Source organism: Pleurodeles waltl, chromosome 8 (assembly GCF_031143425.1).
Source record: "Pleurodeles waltl isolate 20211129_DDA chromosome 8, aPleWal1.hap1.20221129, whole genome shotgun sequence".
Lineage (NCBI taxonomy): Eukaryota > Metazoa > Chordata > Amphibia > Caudata > Salamandridae > Pleurodeles > Pleurodeles waltl.
Window position 1 is genome coordinate 70,495,648 of NC_090447.1, and position 21,456 is coordinate 70,517,103.

The 21,456-nt window shown below is 42.8% G+C and overlaps 1 protein-coding gene across 2 annotated transcripts in view; it reads left to right on the forward strand.

Annotated features, from left to right (window-relative positions):
• NUP98 (nucleoporin 98 and 96 precursor) overlaps positions 1 to 21,456 on the forward strand; it is a 603,720-nt gene that overhangs the window by 318,983 nt on the left and 263,281 nt on the right. For both annotated transcript variants that reach the window (XM_069203729.1, XM_069203730.1), the window contains exons 19-21: positions 401 to 578; positions 15,406 to 15,567; positions 17,190 to 17,366. In XM_069203729.1, coding sequence (XP_069059830.1) covers positions 401 to 578; positions 15,406 to 15,567; positions 17,190 to 17,366 — 517 coding nt within the window. The remainder of the gene's footprint in view (positions 1 to 400; positions 579 to 15,405; positions 15,568 to 17,189; positions 17,367 to 21,456) is intronic.

Genomic DNA, 21,456 nt, shown 5'->3' on the forward strand with positions numbered 1-21,456 from the left:
CATCTCAACCTTAAATAGGTGCATACTTAGTCACTCCATTGCATGGGCACTATTACTACAATTCAACTCCTACCTCACCCTCTGCGGGGAAAAACAATCGAAGATGGAGTCGACGCCCATGCGCAATGGAGACAAAAGGAGGAGTCACTCGGTCCCGTGACTCGAAAGACTTCTTCGAAGAAAAACAACTTGTAACACTCCGGCCCAACACCAGATGGCGAGCTATTGCAGAACATGCGAATCTACTGCGACTGATGCCACGAACAGATGTACACTGGGTAAGTGACATTTTCATTTCGACTCTCAATCTGATGAAACTTACAGAACACTGCAGTATTTGTCTTTTGAGTGCACAGCAATGAAACCACGCCAAAATAATGTGACATTCTTTCCTTAATAGACGAGCTGAGGTGACATTGGATGGTGTTTGGCCTATGGATAAAACAACCCGATCCTTGATAAAGACTCCAGAACGTCTAGCAGAGATGAACTATGAAAACAGATTGGAAGCAGCATCTCGCAAGCAGGGTGCTCATTTCAAGGACTATCGGCCGGAGACTGGGTCTTGGGTGTTCAAGGTAATGCCTGCACTGTAGCCGGCTTACCTGTTTGTATTTGGTTGTTTTTTTTTTCCACAAGAGTATACACCAGTAAAGCTTTTATGTTTTTCCATTAATAAAATATTTGTATATTATGTTTCGTTAATTAATGTCTCTTTCGTGTTACCTTGTATGAGCAGACTCCACTACAGAGTCTCCAGGCGCTGCCAAATGACACACTAAATCGTTGTGAAAATGCCATTTCTTCCCCTTAGTTTCTGCAGTTTGTTAATTCTTTTGCTTGTGCAACATGCTGTGTATCTGACTTGTTAAAGATGGAAGTAAGGAAAGTTCCAGCAAAGAAACTCTAGTTCATTTGGTATGTTTATGTGGGATTAATTGCAGTAAGCTCTTTTGAAATGCAGACTCTTAACCGCAGATTCCTCACCCCTGAGAATAATCCCCAGGCATCAGACCGGATCTAGAAAGCTTTGAAGCAGTACCTTTGCTCTCTGAGAAAGTTGCACTGTGCAGCTACGCGTTGGCGGTGTCTGCACCAGATGTGATGTGCACATGCCTTTAAAGGCACTACCTAGTCACGCTGACATTAATTCTTTTCGTCTATGAAAATCATTGTGTTCAAGAGATTTGTCCTCAAATAAATCCTCCGGGTTTAAGCCCTGTGGGCAATGTCACAGACAGATGTGTTTTCCTGTTCTCCACTTGGTCTATGTGTGGTGCCAAGGGTCGCCCATGACTCCACAATCTGCGGTGACTATGCCTAGATGCACCCGAAGGCAATCCAGGAATGGGAGACAGTTTTTTGTTTCCCAGCAAAAGGAAGGGACTATTTGTTCAAAATTGCAGGGTCAGCTATTCTCGATGTTGTTCTTGCGAGCGGTCCCGAGAGAAATCAAGGATGCTCACCTCCAGTAAGTCCAAGTAGACGAAGAAGCTTTCTAAACGGGGCTTAAAGTCTCCAAATAGAGGGATGGGTCACCCTGCTCCAGAACCCACTCCTGAAGCCATTCTTCTGCATCTGTACCAGCCTACTTTCCGAGACAGCCTGCATTTGCTGGGGCTGTTAATGCTCAACTGAGTTTTAGAAGACATAGGGCCTGATTATGACCTGGGCGGGTGGATTACTCCGTCCCAAATGTGACGGATATCCCACCCACCGCATTACGAGTTCAATAGGATATAATGGACTTGTAATTCCGCGGTCAGGATATACGTCACATTTGGGACGGAGTAATCCCCTCTGCCGAAGTCGTAATCAAGCCCATAATGTGCTTGTTTTTGCATCTCACTCTTCGTTCGGGCCGAGAGGCCTCCCAGTTGACTCAGCTTGCAGGGTCACCCTTGGCGTGGATTGGGCCCTCTGTATCGAACCCAGGATTTGTGATGAGCCTGGTACTGATACTGCTACTACCCCCCATGCCAAGGTGTGACCTCCCCAAGCAGACTTCACCAGCACCGTCAGACCAGCCTATGCCCAAGTCCGGTACTGTGCCTACCCCTCCCGACATCTAGCTCGATGCAGCTTCCACCCCTCATTCTGACATTGTTCCCTTGCCCTAAAGCAGGGAAAGATGTATTTATGACTTTTTTGGCACATATTCTAATCATAATTCCAACTATGATGATGCCATAGACTAGCTCTATCAGAGGGACAAACTGGTATGATGGCAGCAGACCTTTAGGTTGGGAGGGAGGTGGGTAGAGGGGTGGAGGAAGGAGGGAGGGCAGAGGAGGGTTCCTGTCTTACCCTATCTCAAAGACTGACTGATTTTTTTTAAGGCAGGCTTGCCCGAAGCAGTCATAAACCAACTCCAGGCTATAGCGCACCTCTTCACATTGGTGGGATTTACTATAAACATGCCAAAGTCAAACCCATACTCCACCTCAGACTCTCCCTCATCAGTCTTTCTCTACATGGTTTGGTATCTCACCTCTTGCCATTGAGCTTCAGTGAGGTTCACTCTGAGGCCGATGGCCTTCTGTATCCTGCTGATCAAGAGCACCACCTGGCATATGTGGGTTCTGCAGTGGGTTATAAAGCTCCAGTGGCAGCCAGATCAAGGGGACCACTCCGCAGTAGTCCATTTTTGTAGGATTCTGCAAAAGTCCTGCAGTGGTGGCTACAGGACTGAGATTTGGTTGGCAGCAGACAGCGCTCCCTCCCCACCCAAGGCTTACAGTGATGACTGATGCATTGCTTCTGCGAGAGGTGGAGATGAGAGGCCTTTGCTTTCCCGCTGAGGCCCAGCCATGACATCAAACTGTTGGAGCTTTAAGCCATCTGCTTGGTTTGAAAACCTTTGTGCCTTTCATTAAAGTGGGCCTGGTTCAGATGCTCACGGACAGCGCCACCATGTGGTACTGCAGCAAGCAGGGCAGAGTGGGGTTGTGGACCCTTTACCAGGAGGCCCTGCACCTCTCGGTGTGGCTGGAGTGCCAGCGGATCGTCCTGGTAGTGCAGCACCTGACTGTATCCCAGAACACCAGGGAGACTAACTCAGCCGTTGATGACTAGCAGATAACACATGGAGGCTACACTCAGGTGTGCGAATGTGGGGGAAATCTTGGCTCATCTCTTCACCACTGCCAAGAACGCATAATGTCAGTGCTCTTGCTCATTGGAGTGCCCAAGGTGTACCTCTGGCTTGGAGGCTCATTCCACATAGAGTTGAACTGTGGACTCTTGCATGCCTTTACCCAAATACCACTTCTGACCCAATTCCTAACAGTCATCACGAGAGACTGGGCCCAAGTCATCCTGTTGTACTGGACTGGGCAAGGAGAGTTTGGTATCCCAAACTTCTAAGCATGAGCATCTGTCTTCTGATCAGGCTGCCTCTTCAGGACCACCTCCTGTCGCAGCAGCAGGGTAGAGTTTTTACACCCAAACCTGCAAACGCTCCACCCTTGGAGGTTGAGCAGCGGCAGTTCATCGTTTTTGTCCTCTGTCTGGAGATTGTGCAAGTCCTTCTCACAGCTAGGCGTCGCCTTACCAAGTCTGTATATTCCTACCATTCGGACAAGGTTGTGACTTGGTGAGACCACACTGGTCAATACATTTCATGCCAAACTGGCCGAGGTTTTGTTGTTTCTTTTAACTTTAGTTCAGCAAGGCCTTACTTTGGGCACCGGTAAAGGTTATCTGTTGGCTATTTCAACCTTTCTACGGTTGCTTAGTCATTCTTCTCAGTTTAAATCACTATTTGTGATGCAGTTCCTTGAAGGGCCTCAACATGTGTTTCCTCCTTCACTGTTCATTAAGCTCCAGTGGGATTTAAATGTAGTTCTAACCTCCCTCATGTGTTTGAGATTTTGTGTATATTTGTGGTCCTGAGTTGGCATGGCTGATTGGAGACACATGTAATTATTCCTGCCTCTGAGCTAGTCTGTGCTCCAATTTTGGATCAGGATGATTTCATATTCTCATGAACTGCCTTTGGAATGGGTTCTGGTGTTTGGCCGGCCAGATTCCTTTGACATACTGATTAAAGTTGACCAGATTCTACATACCATACAGACCAATTGTAGGAAGTTGGCTCTGTATGTGCTATTTCAAAGTAAGGAATAGCATGCACAGAGTCCAAGGGTTCCCCTTAGAGGTAAAATAGTGGTAAAAAGAGATAATACTAATGCTCTATTTTGTGGTAGTGTGGTCGAGCAGTAGGCTTATCCAAGGAGTAGTGTTAAGCATTTGTTGTACATACACATAGACAATAAATGAGGTACACACACTCAGAGACAAATCCAGCCAATAGGTTTTGTATAGAAAAATATCTTTTCTTAGTTTATTTTAAGAACCACAGGTTCAAATTTAACATGTAATATCTTGTTTGAAAGGTATTGCAGGTAAGTACATTAGGAACTTTGAATCATTTCAATTGCATGTATACTTTTCAAGTTATTGACAAATAGCTATTTCAAAAGTGGACACTTAGTGCAATTTTCACAGTTCCTGGGGGAGGTAAGTTTTTGTTAGTTTTACCAGGTAAGTAAGACACTTACAGGGTTCAGTTCTTGGTCCAAGGTAGCCCACCGTTGGGGGTTCAGAGCAACCCCAAAGTCACCACACCAGCAGCTCAGGGCCGGTCAGGTGCAGAGTTTAAAGTGGTGCCCAAAACGCATAGGCTAGAATGGAGAGAAGGGGGTGCCCCGGTTCCGGTCTGCTTGCAGGTAAGTACCCGCGTCTTCGGAGGGCAGACCAGGGGGGTTTTGTAGGGCACCGGGGGGGACACAAGCCCACACAGAAATTTCACCCTCAGCGGCGCGGGGGCGGCCGGGTGCAGTGTTAGAACAAGCGTTGGGTTCGCAATGTTAGTCAATGAGAGATCAAGGGATCTCTTCAGCGCTGCAGGCAGGCAAGGGGGGGCTTCCTCGGGGAAACCTCCACTTGGGCAAGGGAGAGGGACTCCTGGGGGTCACTTCTGCAGTGAAAGTCCGGTCCTTCAGGTCCTGGGGGCTGCGGGTGCAGGGTCTTTTCCAGGCGTCGGGACTTAGGTTTCAGAGAGTCGCGGTCAGGGGAAGCCTCGGGATTCCCTCTGCAGGCGGCGCTGTGGGGGCTCAGGGGGGACAGGTTTTGGTACTCACAGTCGTAGAGTAGTCCGGGGGTCCTCCCTGAGGTGTTGGTTCTCCACCAGCCGAGTCGGGGTCGCCGGGTGCAGTGTTGCAAGTCTCACGCTTCTTGTGGGGAGTTGCAGGGTTCTTTAAAGCTGCTTCTTGAAACAAAGTTGCAGTCTTTTTGGAGCAGGTCCGCTGTCCTCGGGAGTTTCTTGTCGTCGAAGCAGGGCAGTCCTCAGAGGATTCAGAGGTCGCTAGTCCCTTTGGAAGGCGTCGCTGGAGCAGAGTTCTTTGGAAGGCAGGAGACAGGCCGGTGAGTTTCTGGAGCCAAGGCAGTTGTTGTCTTCTGGTCTTACTCTGCAGGGGTTTTCAGCTGGGCAGTCCTTCTTGTTGTTGCAGGAATCTAATTTTCTAGGGTTCAGGGTAGCCCTTAAATACTAAATTTAAGGGCGTGTTTAGGTCTGGGGGGTTAGTAGCCAATGGCTACTAGCCCTGAGGGTGGGTACACCCTCTTTGTGCCTCCTCCCAAGGGGAGGGGGGTCACAATCCTAACCCTATTGGGGGAATCCTCCATCTGCAAGATGGAGGATTTCTAAAAGTTAGTCACCTCAGCTCAGGACACCTTAGAGGCTGTCCTGACTGGCCAGTGACTCCTCCTTGTTGCTTTCTTTGTTCCCTCCAGCCTTGCCGCCAAAAGTGGGGGCCGTGGCCGGAGGGGGCGGGCAACTCCAGCAAGCTGGAGTGCCCTGCTGGGCTGTGACAAAGGGGTGAGCCTTTGAGGCTCACCGCCAGGTGTCACAGCTCCTGCCTGGGGGAGGTGTTAGCATCTCCACCCAGTGCAGGCTTTGTTACTGGCCTCAGAGTGACAAAGGCACTCTCCCCATGGGGCCAGCAACATGTCTCTAGTGTGGCAGGCTGCTGGAACTAGTCAGCCTACACAGACAGTCGGTTAAGTTTCAGGGGGCACCTCTAAGGTGCCCTCTGGGGTGTATTTTGCAATAAAATGTACACTGGCATCAGTGTGCATTTATTGTGCTGAGAAGTTTGATACCAAACTTCCCAGTTTTCAGTGTAGCCATTATGGTGCTGTGGAGTTCGTGTTTGACAGACTCCCAGACCATATACTCTTATGGCTACCCTGCACTTACAATGTCTAAGGTTTTGTTTAGACACTGTAGGGGTACCATGCTCATGCACTGGTACCCTCACCTATGGTATAGTGCACCCTGCCTTAGGGCTGTAAGGCCTGCTAGAGGGGTGTCTTACCTATACTGCATAGGCAGTGAGAGGCTGGCATGGCACCCTGAGGGGAGTGCCATGTCGACTTACTCGTTTTGTCCTCACTAGCACACACAAGCTGGCAAGCAGTGTGTCTGTGCTGAGTGAGAGGTCTCCAGGGTGGCATAAGACATGCTGCAGCCCTTAGAGACCTTCCTTGGCATCAGGGCCCTTGGTACTAGAAGTACCAGTTACAAGGGACTTATCTGGATGCCAGGGTCTGCCAATTGTGGATACAAAAGTACAGGTTAGGGAAAGAACACTGGTGCTGGGGCCTGGTTAGCAGGCCTCAGCACACTTTCAATTGTAAACATAGCATCAGCAAAGGCAAAAAGTCAGGGGGCAACCATGCCAAGGAGGCATTTCCTTACACCAATTAATTAATACATTATGATGAAGTGAAGATGTCCTCTGTCTTTGGCATCCCTTCTTCCCATCAGAGTAGTCTATGAACAAAGGTGATGTACCTTTTGTAATTCCTATGATGAGCAATATGTTATTCTTTTCTTATGTGTTTTTTGACTTAAAGGTTTTGCTAAGAAAGATTTGCCATGTTGCCTCCTCATATGCTCTTTCATTGACCATTTAGATTTTGCTTTAAAGAATTTATTACTAGGACATTCTCTTACAATTTATCTGAATGGAACTGGATCTTGTGAGGTGCATAAAAACTGCCTGAATAGTTAGCCTTAATATAATGACCAACTGCAAGTAAATCGCAGGCTCTTATCAATCCCAACCACTGTGTCCTTCATCTGCCTGTTATTGGTGAATTCATAAGTGTCAAATATTCTTTCTTTGAAGCAGGTATGTATGCTTTTTGCAGTGCATGTGTTCCAAGTAACATTTTGGACTATGCAGCACCTCTAGTCTACAATTAATGTATTAATATATATATTGAACTGGTGGGGCTTTCGCTAATGAACTAGAGTTAATTCATAAGCAGATCAGAACTAACACCCTATCGGTGACTGGGGTATGTTGCGTAACTTAGTTTGATCTCCCTTTGAGATGCCCTGCAGGCTATTAAGTGAAGGCCCATTGTGTATTGCTCAGATCAAGGTGCATTACCAACCAGTTTGTATGACAAAATTATTTGTAAAAATATTGTGTTAAGACCTCAAACATTGACATTACAGACTGAGAATATGAAGTACAAAATGACTTTAAACAAATTGCAGCATTTTAATGGTAAGTATATTTTATTATAATCAATATTACTATATTTAAAGATAAAACAAATTAGTTTGTGTAAAATGAATGATTATAAATAAGATACAACATGAATGACAATTTATTAGGAAGTTTTTAATATTTACTTTATAGAAACATTTTTAATTAGTAAAAATACAAATTTAACAGTAAGTTATTAGAGCAACCCACTTACTTTACATTTCATAAATCCAATCTTTTAATGTACATTAAAACTTAAAACAACAAATATTAGCTTTTAATCATTAAAAAAAAATAATAGGACATTTTAAATGTTTATTATAAGTATTTACATTTTAGAAACCGATTTTAAAATTCTGAACGATTGTACATCAATCATAATAAATTATATTATTTAACATACTTATTACATTAAGTATGCTCAAAATAGTTATAAAAAATCCCCAATACAGTAATGTAAAGCAACTTACCATCAATTCTAAATTATTAAACAAATTAAACGATACATATTCAGTATTATGATCTACTATCTTATAAAAATGAAGGCTTTACGATTTGGACTCTTGTCTCACAACAAGCATTTTCAATACAAAAAGTCTTGCATTTGCTTGAGCTAGAGCTATTGACGTAAATTCATAACTGGACTTTTCGTACCATATAAATTGGTCAACCCTGCCTCATAATTTGGCCTTTTCCTGCCACATAATTTCAGTGGCCATGCATATAACTAAAGCACTTCCGTTTACCTTGTCTGCAGCAAGAAATTCAAATGTTGCCATTTAGCATCCTAATTTAAATTTGCCATGCTAATTGCACTGCACCAGGTCACTACGTATTTAGTAACTTTTGATCCTTTGAGCTAGCAATACATCGTTTTAGTTACATTCTGCAGATTATGCAGCAAATGATGGCTTTATGTGGCACATCCATTGTTATGCAGAAAATGATAACCCTCAAAATTGCACACCTCCTGTGGCCCTGAAAGTGATCAAGTGACAGTAAATGGTCTGTTACCCAAGTAAATCCACCCCAGAGTAATGAAATGCTGAGTGGACCGTAGAGATTCGATCCCGTGACTATGAAGTCAAACAAATACTGTCATCAAACATTCCCGAGTTCAACAATGGGGATGGCACACAGATACCAACTTTCATCTTGATGCTGTTCAGTAGGACAGTTCCAGCCTTTCACATGCAGTTCTGAAAAGAGCGAACCATCAACAGTTCTAGGCCCTGCCTTGATCACTCTTAGCTTCAAGCTGACGGTGAGCTCCGTGGAGCCAAGACTTAAATATCACTGCAAGCACTTCAGATTTTTCTTCATCCTGATGTCTGTGTTGCACCAGGGTGGGGAAGGGTAGAAGGAATTCATTTGTTTTTCTTTTATTTCTTTCGTCTTACAGATTACTTTTGCTATTGTTCCTCTGCATATTAATGCTGAACATGTTTTACAAAACTATTCTTGACATGAAGACTTGTCATTGCTTATGCCCGTTCCCAAGTAATATTGCAGCCGCTCAGTACTGGATAAATAGAGCCCTGAGGAGTCTCACTTTGGGCCACAAATAAAGCAAGGAGGGGTCCAGATAAAGGAGCCTGCAAACGTTAAAGCACAACTTAACTCTCAGATACAAATTTGAAGAAAAGCACTGGTTGCAGTGTTCACGTTGCAGAAACATAAGATGTTAATGGGATATACATGGGATCTTGGATGTTTTGTAGACCTTTTTGTGCGCCGGGATGCATACTGATGTTACTACAGCACATTTATACCACACATAAAAGAATGACCCGCCTTAGTCAGCAGCTTTAAGGTGGTCTGTGGAGCCAGCATTCTTGCGGAAGTCAATTTTAGGCACACATGGAGCAAACGTGACCAGTCTTTCTGTAAAAGGTATCCATTTCTCCAGAGAATGCTCCACACCCAAGAATTTGTTCCCTGATCTCTGAGCCAGATTTAGAATCCAGAGGCCAACAAGCAATGGCAAAGGAAAAGAGATGGCCTTGTAATGACGTAATTGCGCAGGACATGTTTGGGCCATCTTCAATTGGGGGAATACACATTAATTATTGTAACAGTAGCGATTATCTTTACGCATTGGCAGCACGTAAGGAAATAGATATGAAAATAGTTATGGTCATGAATGTCTTTTCGTGGCATCGGACGGAAACAGGCGCCCCCCCCATAAAACAGCCTCTAACATTTGACTTCGTTCTTTGAATGCACAGCGCTTGTAACCAGAGAAGAATGATTTACAACCCTGTTTACAGAAACGGACTGGAGCCACTGAAAACATCTAGCGCTCTGGTCAAATGCTCTTAGCCGAAGAGAAAAGTAGTCCCCAAGCACATGCTACAGTGACTCAAGTGGAAGAGTACAAGTACTGGGGCCATGCTCCAGGGGAGTGTACAACTAAGGAAAAGGTGGGATAAAGGAAGGATTGACCACTATCAAGGAAGGATTTTAAAAAAATAAAATTTAAGGACACTGAAACAAACAATGAAAAAGCAGAGAGCCCACAAATACTAAGTATATACAAGAGGTCTCGAATGCTTGACCTGAAAAGTTAAAAACACAACTCTGATATCAAATGTAGTTGCCTCAAAATAATTAATAAACACTCCATCGGCCACCCCAAATGCACAGACTTAATAGATGAGGAGTAAACACTATAGTAACTAATTTTATTTAACTATAATGTAACTGTTTGTTAAAATTACTCTACCCTCTCATTTACAATATGCCCCCACGTACCAAACAAAATTAAATTTGATAAATTAAAGATTTAAGCAAGCAGATCAAAAATTACAAGTAATTAGCAGTTAAATCAATATATTATATTTAAATTCTACTCGCTCAGTCTCCCACATCCCAGAATTAAAATGCCTTGAATAATTTAAAAATGTATTAAACATGTAAGCAAATACTAAAATATGAATTATTAAAAAACAACCCACCCAATCCCCTAATAAATCGAACAACCAAGAAAAAACAATATATTTGAAAATCATGAAAAATGAATTGCACTATAAAATGACCAGTGAAATACATAATGCAATACAGTTAACAATAAAATGGTTCTGTAATAACTTAATTTTGTTATACAAATAATATACTTACCTTGTATATTTTGGCCTAATAATTTGTAGGTGCAATATCATAACCATTATGGTCAAACTATATTTTTGAGTCTATTTTTAGGGGAAACCGCTTCAAGCCTAAGTCCACTGGTAGAATGCACCATCCTGAGCTTCTTACACGGGCCTTATCAGTACATTGCCCTGAGTGTACCAAGGTGAAGATAAGTCTTGATATTCAGCTGAAACTACGGGTTGCCCATACTCAAACGAGGGGTGCACTGGAAGCTTTAATGTCAGAAGCTGCCTGGATCTCATCTGATACAAATGTATCTTATGTTCTTGGATTCATCAAGCGTGAAACTTTATTCTGTCCAAATTAAACAAACATGGCCCTGTTTACTGACTACCTTTGCTTGTGTTAATGGTTATCTAGTTAATCTGGCAAGGAGCCTGCCACGCATTGCATCTGGTACAAAAGTGTCACTACAATGCTTTCATGCATTGTGGTCTCTAAAAAGAGAGCAGGAACTGAAATGTTCGGACTGTGACACCTTGTAATGCATCTGGATGGTGACCTGAATGAATGAACCTCTGCACAGAGGAATCCTCTCGGTATGTTCCCAGAGTACCCTTAAAAAAAAATGAATATGGACTCTTCATGTGAGCCACTCACCAGGCACGCCTATTGAATATGCTACAGTCTGCTATAGAGTTCCATTGTTATCTCCTTGGTCTAACAGACAGGCTCTGGAGCACTTAATTATGTTGGTTGATGAGTCCCTTTTCCTTTCTCAACTGCAGAGCCGCTGATGATCAGCTTTGTTGCCAATGTCGGTGTACTGGGGCTTAGAATGGAATTCAAGCACCCAAATCATCAAATGTTGCCAGCCTTTTCTGTTCCTGAGCCTTTCTCAATGTACTCCAGTCTGTGCTGTAATTGCTCTCATATGCTGCACCAGAGGCAGAACCCCTAAGCCTTTAGCTGCATTGTATTATCAACCTGCTCCTTAACTGCCTCCAGGAAAAAATAAAGCAAAATGAGGATCTGAGTAGATTTACCTTTTTTCCTTTTCCTTTTCCTGTGAGTGCTGTGTTCGGCAGAGCACTGGTGAAACTTGAAATGCCAAAGCTTTTCAGCAGGAAGACGAAAGTCAAAAAATAGTACTTCATCAGTAGTGAAAATGTGGGGACTTGTCAGTATTTTTCGAGTTTTTGTTAAGATTAGTGCTAGTCTAACATCACTTGGTATAGATGACTGCCGATATGTGGGAGACAGTTCATTCCTCTTAACTGATCATCATGGAAATGGACACAGGCTGGTACAAAATCGAGCAGGTTGTGGATTTGTGCTATCTGAGGCTCTCCTTGGTAGTCACTGCAGGCCCCAACCCTATATACAGTTCCACATCCTTATTGAATACTAACTCCACGTTCCTTCCTAGGTTTGCTTAAAAGTGTATTAGAAATCTTCACTGCAACTTTGTAAGTTAATGCAGATATTCTACTTTGCAGATCTGGTGGCAACCTGAAAATTCCTTGTATGAATCTTGTTGTGAGAACCGTAAGGTGGAATTCAAGTGACCCTAACCCTTTGTTACTTTTAGTTACTGACAAGTTACTTGTTTATCAATTTTAATCTTAGGTGTTGATCAGTCATGTAAATGCCGTAGGTGATGGAAGCCACAGTGAAGGATGGATTGCTATTGGGGGTCTCAAACAGTATCATTTGGATAGGCAGCTAGTGTAATCTCCGCAATTTTTCTATCTGCAGTGGCCTGTATTTTTTGTAAACTTCATTTAAATACCCAGATCAATACATTTCAGTAGTCCATGGGTGAAGAACCAAAACAGTGTGATGATCACTGTTTGTCTAAGAAGGGCTTGCAAGCTATGCTAGAGACTAAAATTATATTTGCTTATTGTTCAGATTATTTACTTGTTTCACTGTAGATAGTAAATGGTTAATGTGATATTCTGCTTTCTTGTGAAAGAGGAAGTAAGCTTCCATTGAGGATATTAGATCTATATCTCGTCAGTCGGTTTTTACCCTGTTATCACCAATTCTGTTTTTAACCGTTTAGGGATATGTTAGCTCATCCATCCCTTTATAACAATGAACTTGCCTCCAATTGTCGCTGTATCATTACTGTAGTTATGCATTATTTGGCAAAGTTCAGCTTCAGCATTCTTGCGAAAATCCATCTAGCATTGAGTAAGTTATACAATACTTTCTTGGTATGCAATGATCATGTGGGATGACAGAATACTCTTTGGTACTCCACTGAGATGCTAATCCATGGTAATTTGAATATTTTGATAACTAAGATGTCCTGTTCAGTAGGGAAGCAAACCATTTTTACCTGATTTCAGAATTATTTTGTGTATCAGAATTAAATTAATTTTAATAAAGAAATCTTCACTTTTTTAAGCATAATCAACAAATTTACCTTGCCACAGTCTACTTTAATAAGATCCTAACAATAATAATATGGTGGTTAGTGCAAGAGAATGGTGGACTGTACAGCAGGTTTCTTGGCTTGTCTGAGGAGTAAAGTTGCAAACATTGTCTATATCCTTTCTAAATTTAGGAGTGTTCTTAGACTTAAAAGGCGTGAGCCTAGAGTATAAGGTGAGGTAGCTAATGCTGATGCAAGTCACATGCTAATCTGATAATATGTATTCTCTTGGTGTGGCAGTCACTAGCATTAGGTTTTTATGTATTGATATAATCTGTAAAAGTGCAGGTCTACTTTTTCTCGTTGGACCGAAGACCTCTGCAGCATATAGCAATTGATGATTCCACATGATTTGTGAGTAAACTAAGCATTTCATTTTTATAGGTTAAGATATTTCTTGGGCTAGTCAGTATTTGGAGTAGTTGTTTGCTGCATCCTTTTAGCATTGGCATAATTGTTGGTAATTCCATACTCTACCTCGTCCCCTGAAGAGTTTGTACCGTGTCAGATTGCTGTAGTTGAGAGCAGCCCATCTTGCTCCCAAATCATACCTTCCTGCACTAAATACCAATTAGTTGCTTGTTCAGATGGCTAGTACTGCAATAATGCATTACCTCAACAAGCAAGAGGGGAACCATACTGCTGTAGAACCACAGTTTGGATATGGCACATCGCCCAGAGACCTGCAGCTCACAGTTCACCTTCCACGTGTTTAGAATACAGGGATGAACTCACTCGTGTTTGTCCAAGAGAATCACAAGAGTCATAAACACTGAAATACATTGCAAACTATTCGGTGCTTGGGGGTATACAGAGCTAGATCTATTCACATACTCAGTAAACAGGAGCTACCCTGTTTTCACCACCAGGTACTACCAACCAGGAATGAAGGGGAATGCCGTTTTGATCAATTGGTCAGGTAACGTCCGATTCCACCATTAATCGTCAAACTGGCTTACTTCAGAGTGAGGATAATCTTAATAGCTTTTGAATGACCACGCCAAATGTGGCTTCTGTTTAGACTGGCTCTCCTTCACAAGTTCAACAGGCACATCCTACACCCCAACTTTCCAGCCTTGTTTTTTGTGGCATGGCTCTTGATCTGCTTCAGTACGGGCACCTGAATCTTCCTCATGATATGTATGACTATTTTAAAATAAGCCAAACACTTCTTGAACTTTTAAATAGAAGAGATTTTACATCAGGTGTTGAAAACTCATTTCTCCTACAAGTGACTTACCTTCACTATTTGCAAGATCTTTATTAAAGGTCTTGCTGCTATTACGGTATTACAAAGGTTTTCCTCCAGTTAGGATACCACCTCTTCCTTGGGAATACATTTTTTTTTTTTTTTTTTAACTCATGGGTTCTTCTTTCAAAACTATTCTTATTATTCTTGTAGCCTACTTCAATGAAGGCTAATTCTATTTTTTGTTTAGTAGCTATTACAACAGCACAGAGGGTTAGTGAAATCCAAGCCTCCTGTTCCTGTGAATCCTACACAGCCTTTGATCGGGACAAAGTGGCCATGAGGACACAGCTAAGTTTATTTCCCAAAGTAGTATTTTATGTTCACATTAATCAGACTAATTCCATTCCTACATTTTTAAAAAAAAAAAAATCTCCAATGTGCAGAGTGGCTCATAGTAGTATCTTGGCGAGGATGTATTGGAAAGCTAGGTTTACAGCTATTGAAGCTTTTTAATGTTAAAGTTCAAGGGACTGTGTACCTTCCGCAAGCGTATCTGCCACTGGGCACATTCTATTAAAACAGTCCACCTGGCCATTGCTAAAAATCTAGTATAGCATAGCAAAAGTGAGTTCATTGTTGATCAGTATGGTATTTATTTTATGTAACATGTTTTTCTTATAGCTAGTAATGCAGATAAGGGAAAGTATGTGTTTTGTAAGGTAAAAGGGGCTTCTCTGAAGCAGCAACAATGGTAGTGCATTTTTTTGTAATCTTTGTCCTTGATGCGCTTGATCAGATCACATTATGGGAGTAGTGTTCAGGTGGAAAGTTTGGTAGTTTTGTCTCATTTACTCAGTGGTTTGTTTGGACTGTTTGCCTGATGACAGTAATAACCTTGTAACAGCCAGTTCACTCCCTTGTCACTAGTGTTAATTTGGGTTTGTATATTACCCTCTGTCACATTGCTCTCTTCTCGTTTATGGGAGTAGCCTTACACAGCAGCAGATGTTAGTTTTGACCTAAGGTGAGTAAAGGCAAACACAAGTGTGCAGTACATGATAGCATTCCGTTATGTTCTGTTTACTAACATGTTTTCTTTTCTTTTGTGATAGGTCGATCATTTTTCGAAGTATGGTTTACAAGAGTCTGATGAGGAAGAAGAAGATAATGTGGCTAAAACAGATGCAAAAAAGTTAAAAACTGCACCTGTCCCACCCCCAGGGCAAACTGTCCAGCAGATGGCACTCAATGGCAAACCAACTCCTCCATCTCGGGTAAGCCAATTCAAAGCATATACAGTTGAATATCTGGTAAAATGTCGCAAGTTCAGGGGGAGGTTGCTGTGTTTGTGGTTAAAATTATGGTTAACCCAAATCGATTTTGCTTAGACTGCTTTTCACAAAAGGTAAGAGAGATTGTGACAACTGTAATTGGTAGTTTTAATATATGCCGTCACGCTAATGGGCAGAGGCTCCTTCCTTCCCATCTCTTAAGTAACACCCTTCCAGATGATATGATATATAGTTCATCATCGTGGGAAAGTGTAAAAACCACAGGCGGAAGTGCTAATTTGAAAGGCAGAACCTACTCAACTCTTGTCCTTGGTGGATGAACCTTAGATTTATTTATGCATCTTTTTGTATATGTATCCCAAGTAGTCTTTTGATTTGGTTGTATATTCTTGGCAAAGAAAATCTATTTTGTTACTACAGTTACCTATGGTGACAACGCTTTTTAGTACCTATCCTAGTGCCGGGAATGGTTTTCTGAAGGCGTTTTGGTCCAGTTTCTATGTCCAGACACCAGAATCTGGCTTATGCCTTTTAAGGTTTTTGGCGCATTCACCACTACTTTTTAATTCCATTGATGGGTCAACAAATTGTAACTGAGTCAGGGACAGGTTTACTGAGTAGTAGATGTCAGTTTTGTGAAGCTGGGAAATGTGCTAGCGATCCCTCCGTTCCAGATGAAAATTGAACAGGCTAGATTTGTGGGTTTGGCCAAACATCTAACTTTGTGTAATAAGATTAATGACCAAGGAATCTAGAAGGTAGTTAGCACTCATTATTCACAGACCACACAAAACTGAACAGAGCCATCTCGTACAGTCCAGAAAGCTGGATAGATATACGTTTTTGTAGTTAAACCTGGTAGGAGTTAATCTACTCCCGGCCTGTTGAGAATAGTAATGGTGCCAAATGATGTCAGCTGGGCAATATAACTGGCAGATGATTAATAGAACTGTTGTATTTTACATACTGCAAATTGCATGACCAATACAGTATATTGAACCATATTTACCTTTGCTTATGCCCATGTCTAATTTAGATTTCCTAAGGCGCAGTGAATAATTTTGATATCAACTTGGAGCTGAATTTTTTCAGTTTCATTTTCTTCACAATAATAAAACATGCTTGCATGACCTGTCTCAGGGTGTGCAACGATTCACTTTGCCTTCTGACATTCTTAATTTGTACTTATTTTATAGGTGTGGGAATAATGGTGATTCAGTTGTGCAATGTTATTTAGGAGCCATAATTGCTTCGTTGGGTGTCTTGATGTCATTGGATGGACACACTCCTTTAGAATGGATATTTGGAGGCATATGGTGATCTTGGTGACATTAATGGCATGTTGCCAATACTTTAATTGCTTTGTGTGACATGTTTTTTTGTCAGGATGTTTAGATCTTATATGCATCAGGCAGTGAAAAGTACAGAGTTTATGAATCTAATGTTTTGTTAAAGCTCATCATTCAATGTCTAAATTCCAGTTGTTGGGTTAGATGTGTCCTCTGCTGAACCATCCAACAACTTTATTAATATTACCCTGTATATCTTGTGCTATTTGACTATTCTTTTTCTAATGGTAATCCCTATTATTTTTATTTCTACAGAGCCCTGTGGTTGAACAGCTTGGAAGTGTGATGGAACTGGATAGTGATATGGCAGATATTACTCAGGAGCCAGTTCCAGAGGTCACAATGGAGGATGACACAACTGAGGAACAAGAGCCCATGTCTGCGTCGTCATATATTGCTTCATCATTGGGAATAAATCCACACACACTGCAGGTGATTAGTTTTGAAGACTGGCAAACCTTTCCAGATTCATTTTACTTATTGGTTTATATTTAGAGAATATTATAAGCAAGTACAGTTGTTTTAAAAAGAGAACAAAACACAAACAAGCAACATAGAAGTGGAATCAAACTGCATCAGTGTGTGCAGATTACATCAAAGTAATGGGAGACCCTATAATTAAAGTTCTTAAATCTCCTTATAATTAAGAGTGGGTGGACACTTCTGGATTGGCGCCTAAATTATTAAGCTAGCATAGCTAGTCGTATCAGTCTGCTATATGATTTTGGCGCAGACCAAACTGGCTTCATGATATTGCTATTTTCAAAAATCTCTGCTTAACTAGGGATGATTTTAATAATGAGAAATACTTCAAGAAGACCAGACTCAAGACTACTGAAGCCTTTGAGATCATTTCATGGGCTTACTCTGTTGCTGAACAATCCTGAATTACCTGATTGCTTTGCTTCTGTGTGTTTTGGCACATGGCATCAGTCAGGAGATGACTGACGTACACCACCAGCACGTCCTCTTGTTTTGTATGCAATGGGAGCCATATGTACAACAATGATCATGATAGATTAATCAGCACTTTTAACAGAACAAGTGCCATTACAAAAAATATATTGTAGGAAGCTGGCTATCTATGTAGTGTACTGATGAATGTAGACACAGTGCTGACAGTCCAAGACGACCCTTATTGGCAGACAGGGGTTAAAGTAAATGTTTTTTGTGGTTGTGTGGGCTAGCAGGCTTATCAGAGGATAGTGTTTAGCATTTATTGCACACAGTCAGTACGCAAGACACACTCAATAAAGAAATCCAACACCAATTTTTAAGAATAATAGATTTTTATATCTATTTAGACACCAAGATCATCATATTGGGGTACTTTTGTTTTTTAGATAGTGATTTTTCAAGACTTAGAAAATGCACTGTATTGTATCTTTGAATTGGCAGTGTCCTATGGGGGGAAAAGCATATGCTGCATTTGGTCACTTGACGACAACTTACATGACTATTCTTCAGGACTTGAGTATGGGACAAGTTCTAAGGCAGCACCAACCGGTCACCTCTGTCAGCTCTGGGGCATCCAGGTGCAAATGTGCTTTTTAGCATCAGGTTCCCCATTAAAGTCAACAGGAAATGGTCCTGTTTGGAAAGAGGCTGCAGGAAGGGATTTGAGGACCGGTCCAGTTGGAGGGGGACTTGGGTCTTGGGCACGCAGGGACACAGTTGGTCCACTCAAACTCGGGCTGAAGGACTCCTGCAGTGATGCTTTGTCTGGTGGGGTCGCACTGTGGAAGATCTTCATGGTCCTTGGTTTCTGTAGACAGAGGGTGCAGGCAGTGAGTGAGGGACCTGTCTGGCCAAACCCAAGGGTGAGCCTGCAGCTCTAGAGGGTTTCAGGACTCCGTTGGTGCAGTCACCTCCTTTGGACTCTGGCTGTGGTGTTCCGGTGCAGTGGTACTTTGAGGAGTCATGTTGTGGTGGTCAGAGACTCACTCTTGGTCCAACAGAAGAGGGGCAGACAGGAAAGCTGGGCCACTCTTGACGTGGGTCTCACTGTCCCTGAAGTCCCTCAAAGTGCTTGTTGGTTTTTCTCTGTGCCAAGACTGGACACACCAAGCCTTGACCGTTGCAACTGCACTGGTACCCAGGGTATTGATACCGTTGGGCTCCTAAGGGGTCAGCATCGCCAAACTCGCTTGGGTGATAGGACTGAGGTCCTCAGTGACCTTTTCCTGGGAAGTTGGTCCCTAGGTGGACCGAGTGGTCAGTAACAAGGTGGACAGGACAGCTTCTCTTGGTGCCTGCAGATGCAAGGGAGTAGCTTCTCTACCCCCAAGGGAGATCGTTCCCTGTTGTTGAGGTGCTGTGCACTCCTCCGAAGGTTATGGGGGGAGGGTGTCCAGCTCTTTGTGAAGTGGGTCCAAGTGATTTGTCCAAGTGCAAGTAGCTTGGCAGGGTTTTGTGCATGTCTTCAGTTCTCGCTCTCTTCTGTCCTTCTTTCTTCCTTGGTTCTCAGTTTTCAAACCTAGACTTGATCCACTCTCCTGGTTTCAGAGGCCACCTAAATACTCAGTTTAGGGGTGTTAAGGGGAAGGAAGGGAAGTAGCCAATGGACTATTTACCGTTGGGGTCACTACACCCCCTAGATGACTTCTTCATATGGGGAGTGGGCATCACCGTATCCCAGTGTTCCTAATTCCACCACTCACAAGATGAATTCCCCTCTGTGTTCACTTAAGGCTGCCTCCCTGAGGGGTGTGCTCAGTCTAAGTGTGACACGCCTCCTGACTATCTAATTTCCAGCCTGTCCTTGTGCCAGATGGGCCTCAGCATGGGTTGCCTCTACTAGTTCTGGGGGAAGCTGGGTTTGCATATCTAAGGCGACCGACTTCAAAGTCCCTGGCCTTAGTATGCAGATTTACTAGCCATCCTGCTGGTGGAGGTGATAACACCTCCTGCCAGAATAGACATTGTTTCTGACCCCAGAGACGAGGGTTCTCACCTCCAGAGGGTCAAACTAGTCTGTGGTGGCAATCTGGTTGATACCAGTCAGCAAGCACACTAGAGGACTAGTAAGTTTCAGGTGGCACCTCTAAGATGCTCTGTAGGTGCCCGACATAATAAATCAAATACTGACATCAGTATTGATGTATTAAGATGAGGTGTTTGATACCGAAGGTATTAAATAAAACCATTATGTAGCTGGGTAGCTCATGATGGCCAGTACCTTTTTAAGATGGCTTCCTTGTTCACTTGCAATGTCTAGCAGTAGAACTAGGCATCACGGGCGTATCTCTTCATGCAGACATGCCCTCACATGTATTATAAAGCACCCAGCCTTAGGGCTCTTAAGGCCTGCTGTAGGCGTGACTTACATATAAGACATGTAGTGACTTTGGCATGGCACACAGTCTATGCCATGTAGTGTTTTCTCTTGGGCTGCACCCTGCCATGCAGTTTGGGATGGCAATTTGTGTGTGGGTCCCTTAGGGTGGCGTAAGTTAGCCTTTAGAGACCCTCTTCAGTACCCAGGCCCTAGTTACCAGAGGCACCATTTATTAGGGACTTACGGGGGTGCTTAAGTACTGTGCCAATTGTAAATCAATTAGCTATACCTTGTTTTAACCCCTTCGATGCGCATTATGGAACGGTTGCGTCATGCACACCGGCACTCTGGTGCAGAGGATGGAACCATTCGGTCTTCATCAGTGTTCACAGCACAGGGATTTCCATTTTTTGCCTCGGGAGCTGGGGAAAAGCTTCCCCAGCCAGCCAAGGCTTTTTAAATTTTCAATGTAATGACTATCGTTTGCGGACGTCATTACATTAAAAGTGAAATGAGATCAGCTCATTTATTTCCCACTGCTTTGGTGCTCAGAAAAGCTATCTCAGATTCCCACTGGACAATAGGCGTTACTTTTTTTTTTTTATATATATATTCGTGGCAGCTGCCCATCATTGCCATCCATTCCCAGCCACTCCTCCCCACACCTGCGCACTTTCTCCCCATACCACACCATTTTCTTATCCACAGTGCCCTGCAAACCTCAAATGTTGACTAAAAATACACATTTTCACTCACATTTCTGTAATGGAATCTTCCGGAATCTGCAAAATTCCTACCAACGGACATTGTACCATTCTGCTGATAAAACTGCTGTGCCACTTGTGTGGTTGGGCCTAGTGCACAGACCGGAACGTATGTAACCGATTCCATTGGGAGTCCCCAAGCGACGGCTCCCATCGCCCTTGGTTTGATAAGTTCATGTCACTGGCACTAGGCCCAGCCACACAAGTTATGTACCATTGTTATCAGAATACTTGGGAGAATGCTGGTGGAAGGAAGTTTGTAGCTCTGTGCATATTCCAGAACATTCCATCACAGAAATGTGAGGAAAATGTTTTTGTTTTTTTAAAGTCAAATTTGGAGGTAACAGAACCTGATGAGTCACACAAGTCACCCCATCTTGGATTTCCCTAGGTGTTTAGTTTAAAAAAAAAAAAAAAAAAATGTACAGGTTGCCTAAATTACCCTAGGTGTGGGCTGAGCTAGAGCCCAAAATCCACAGCT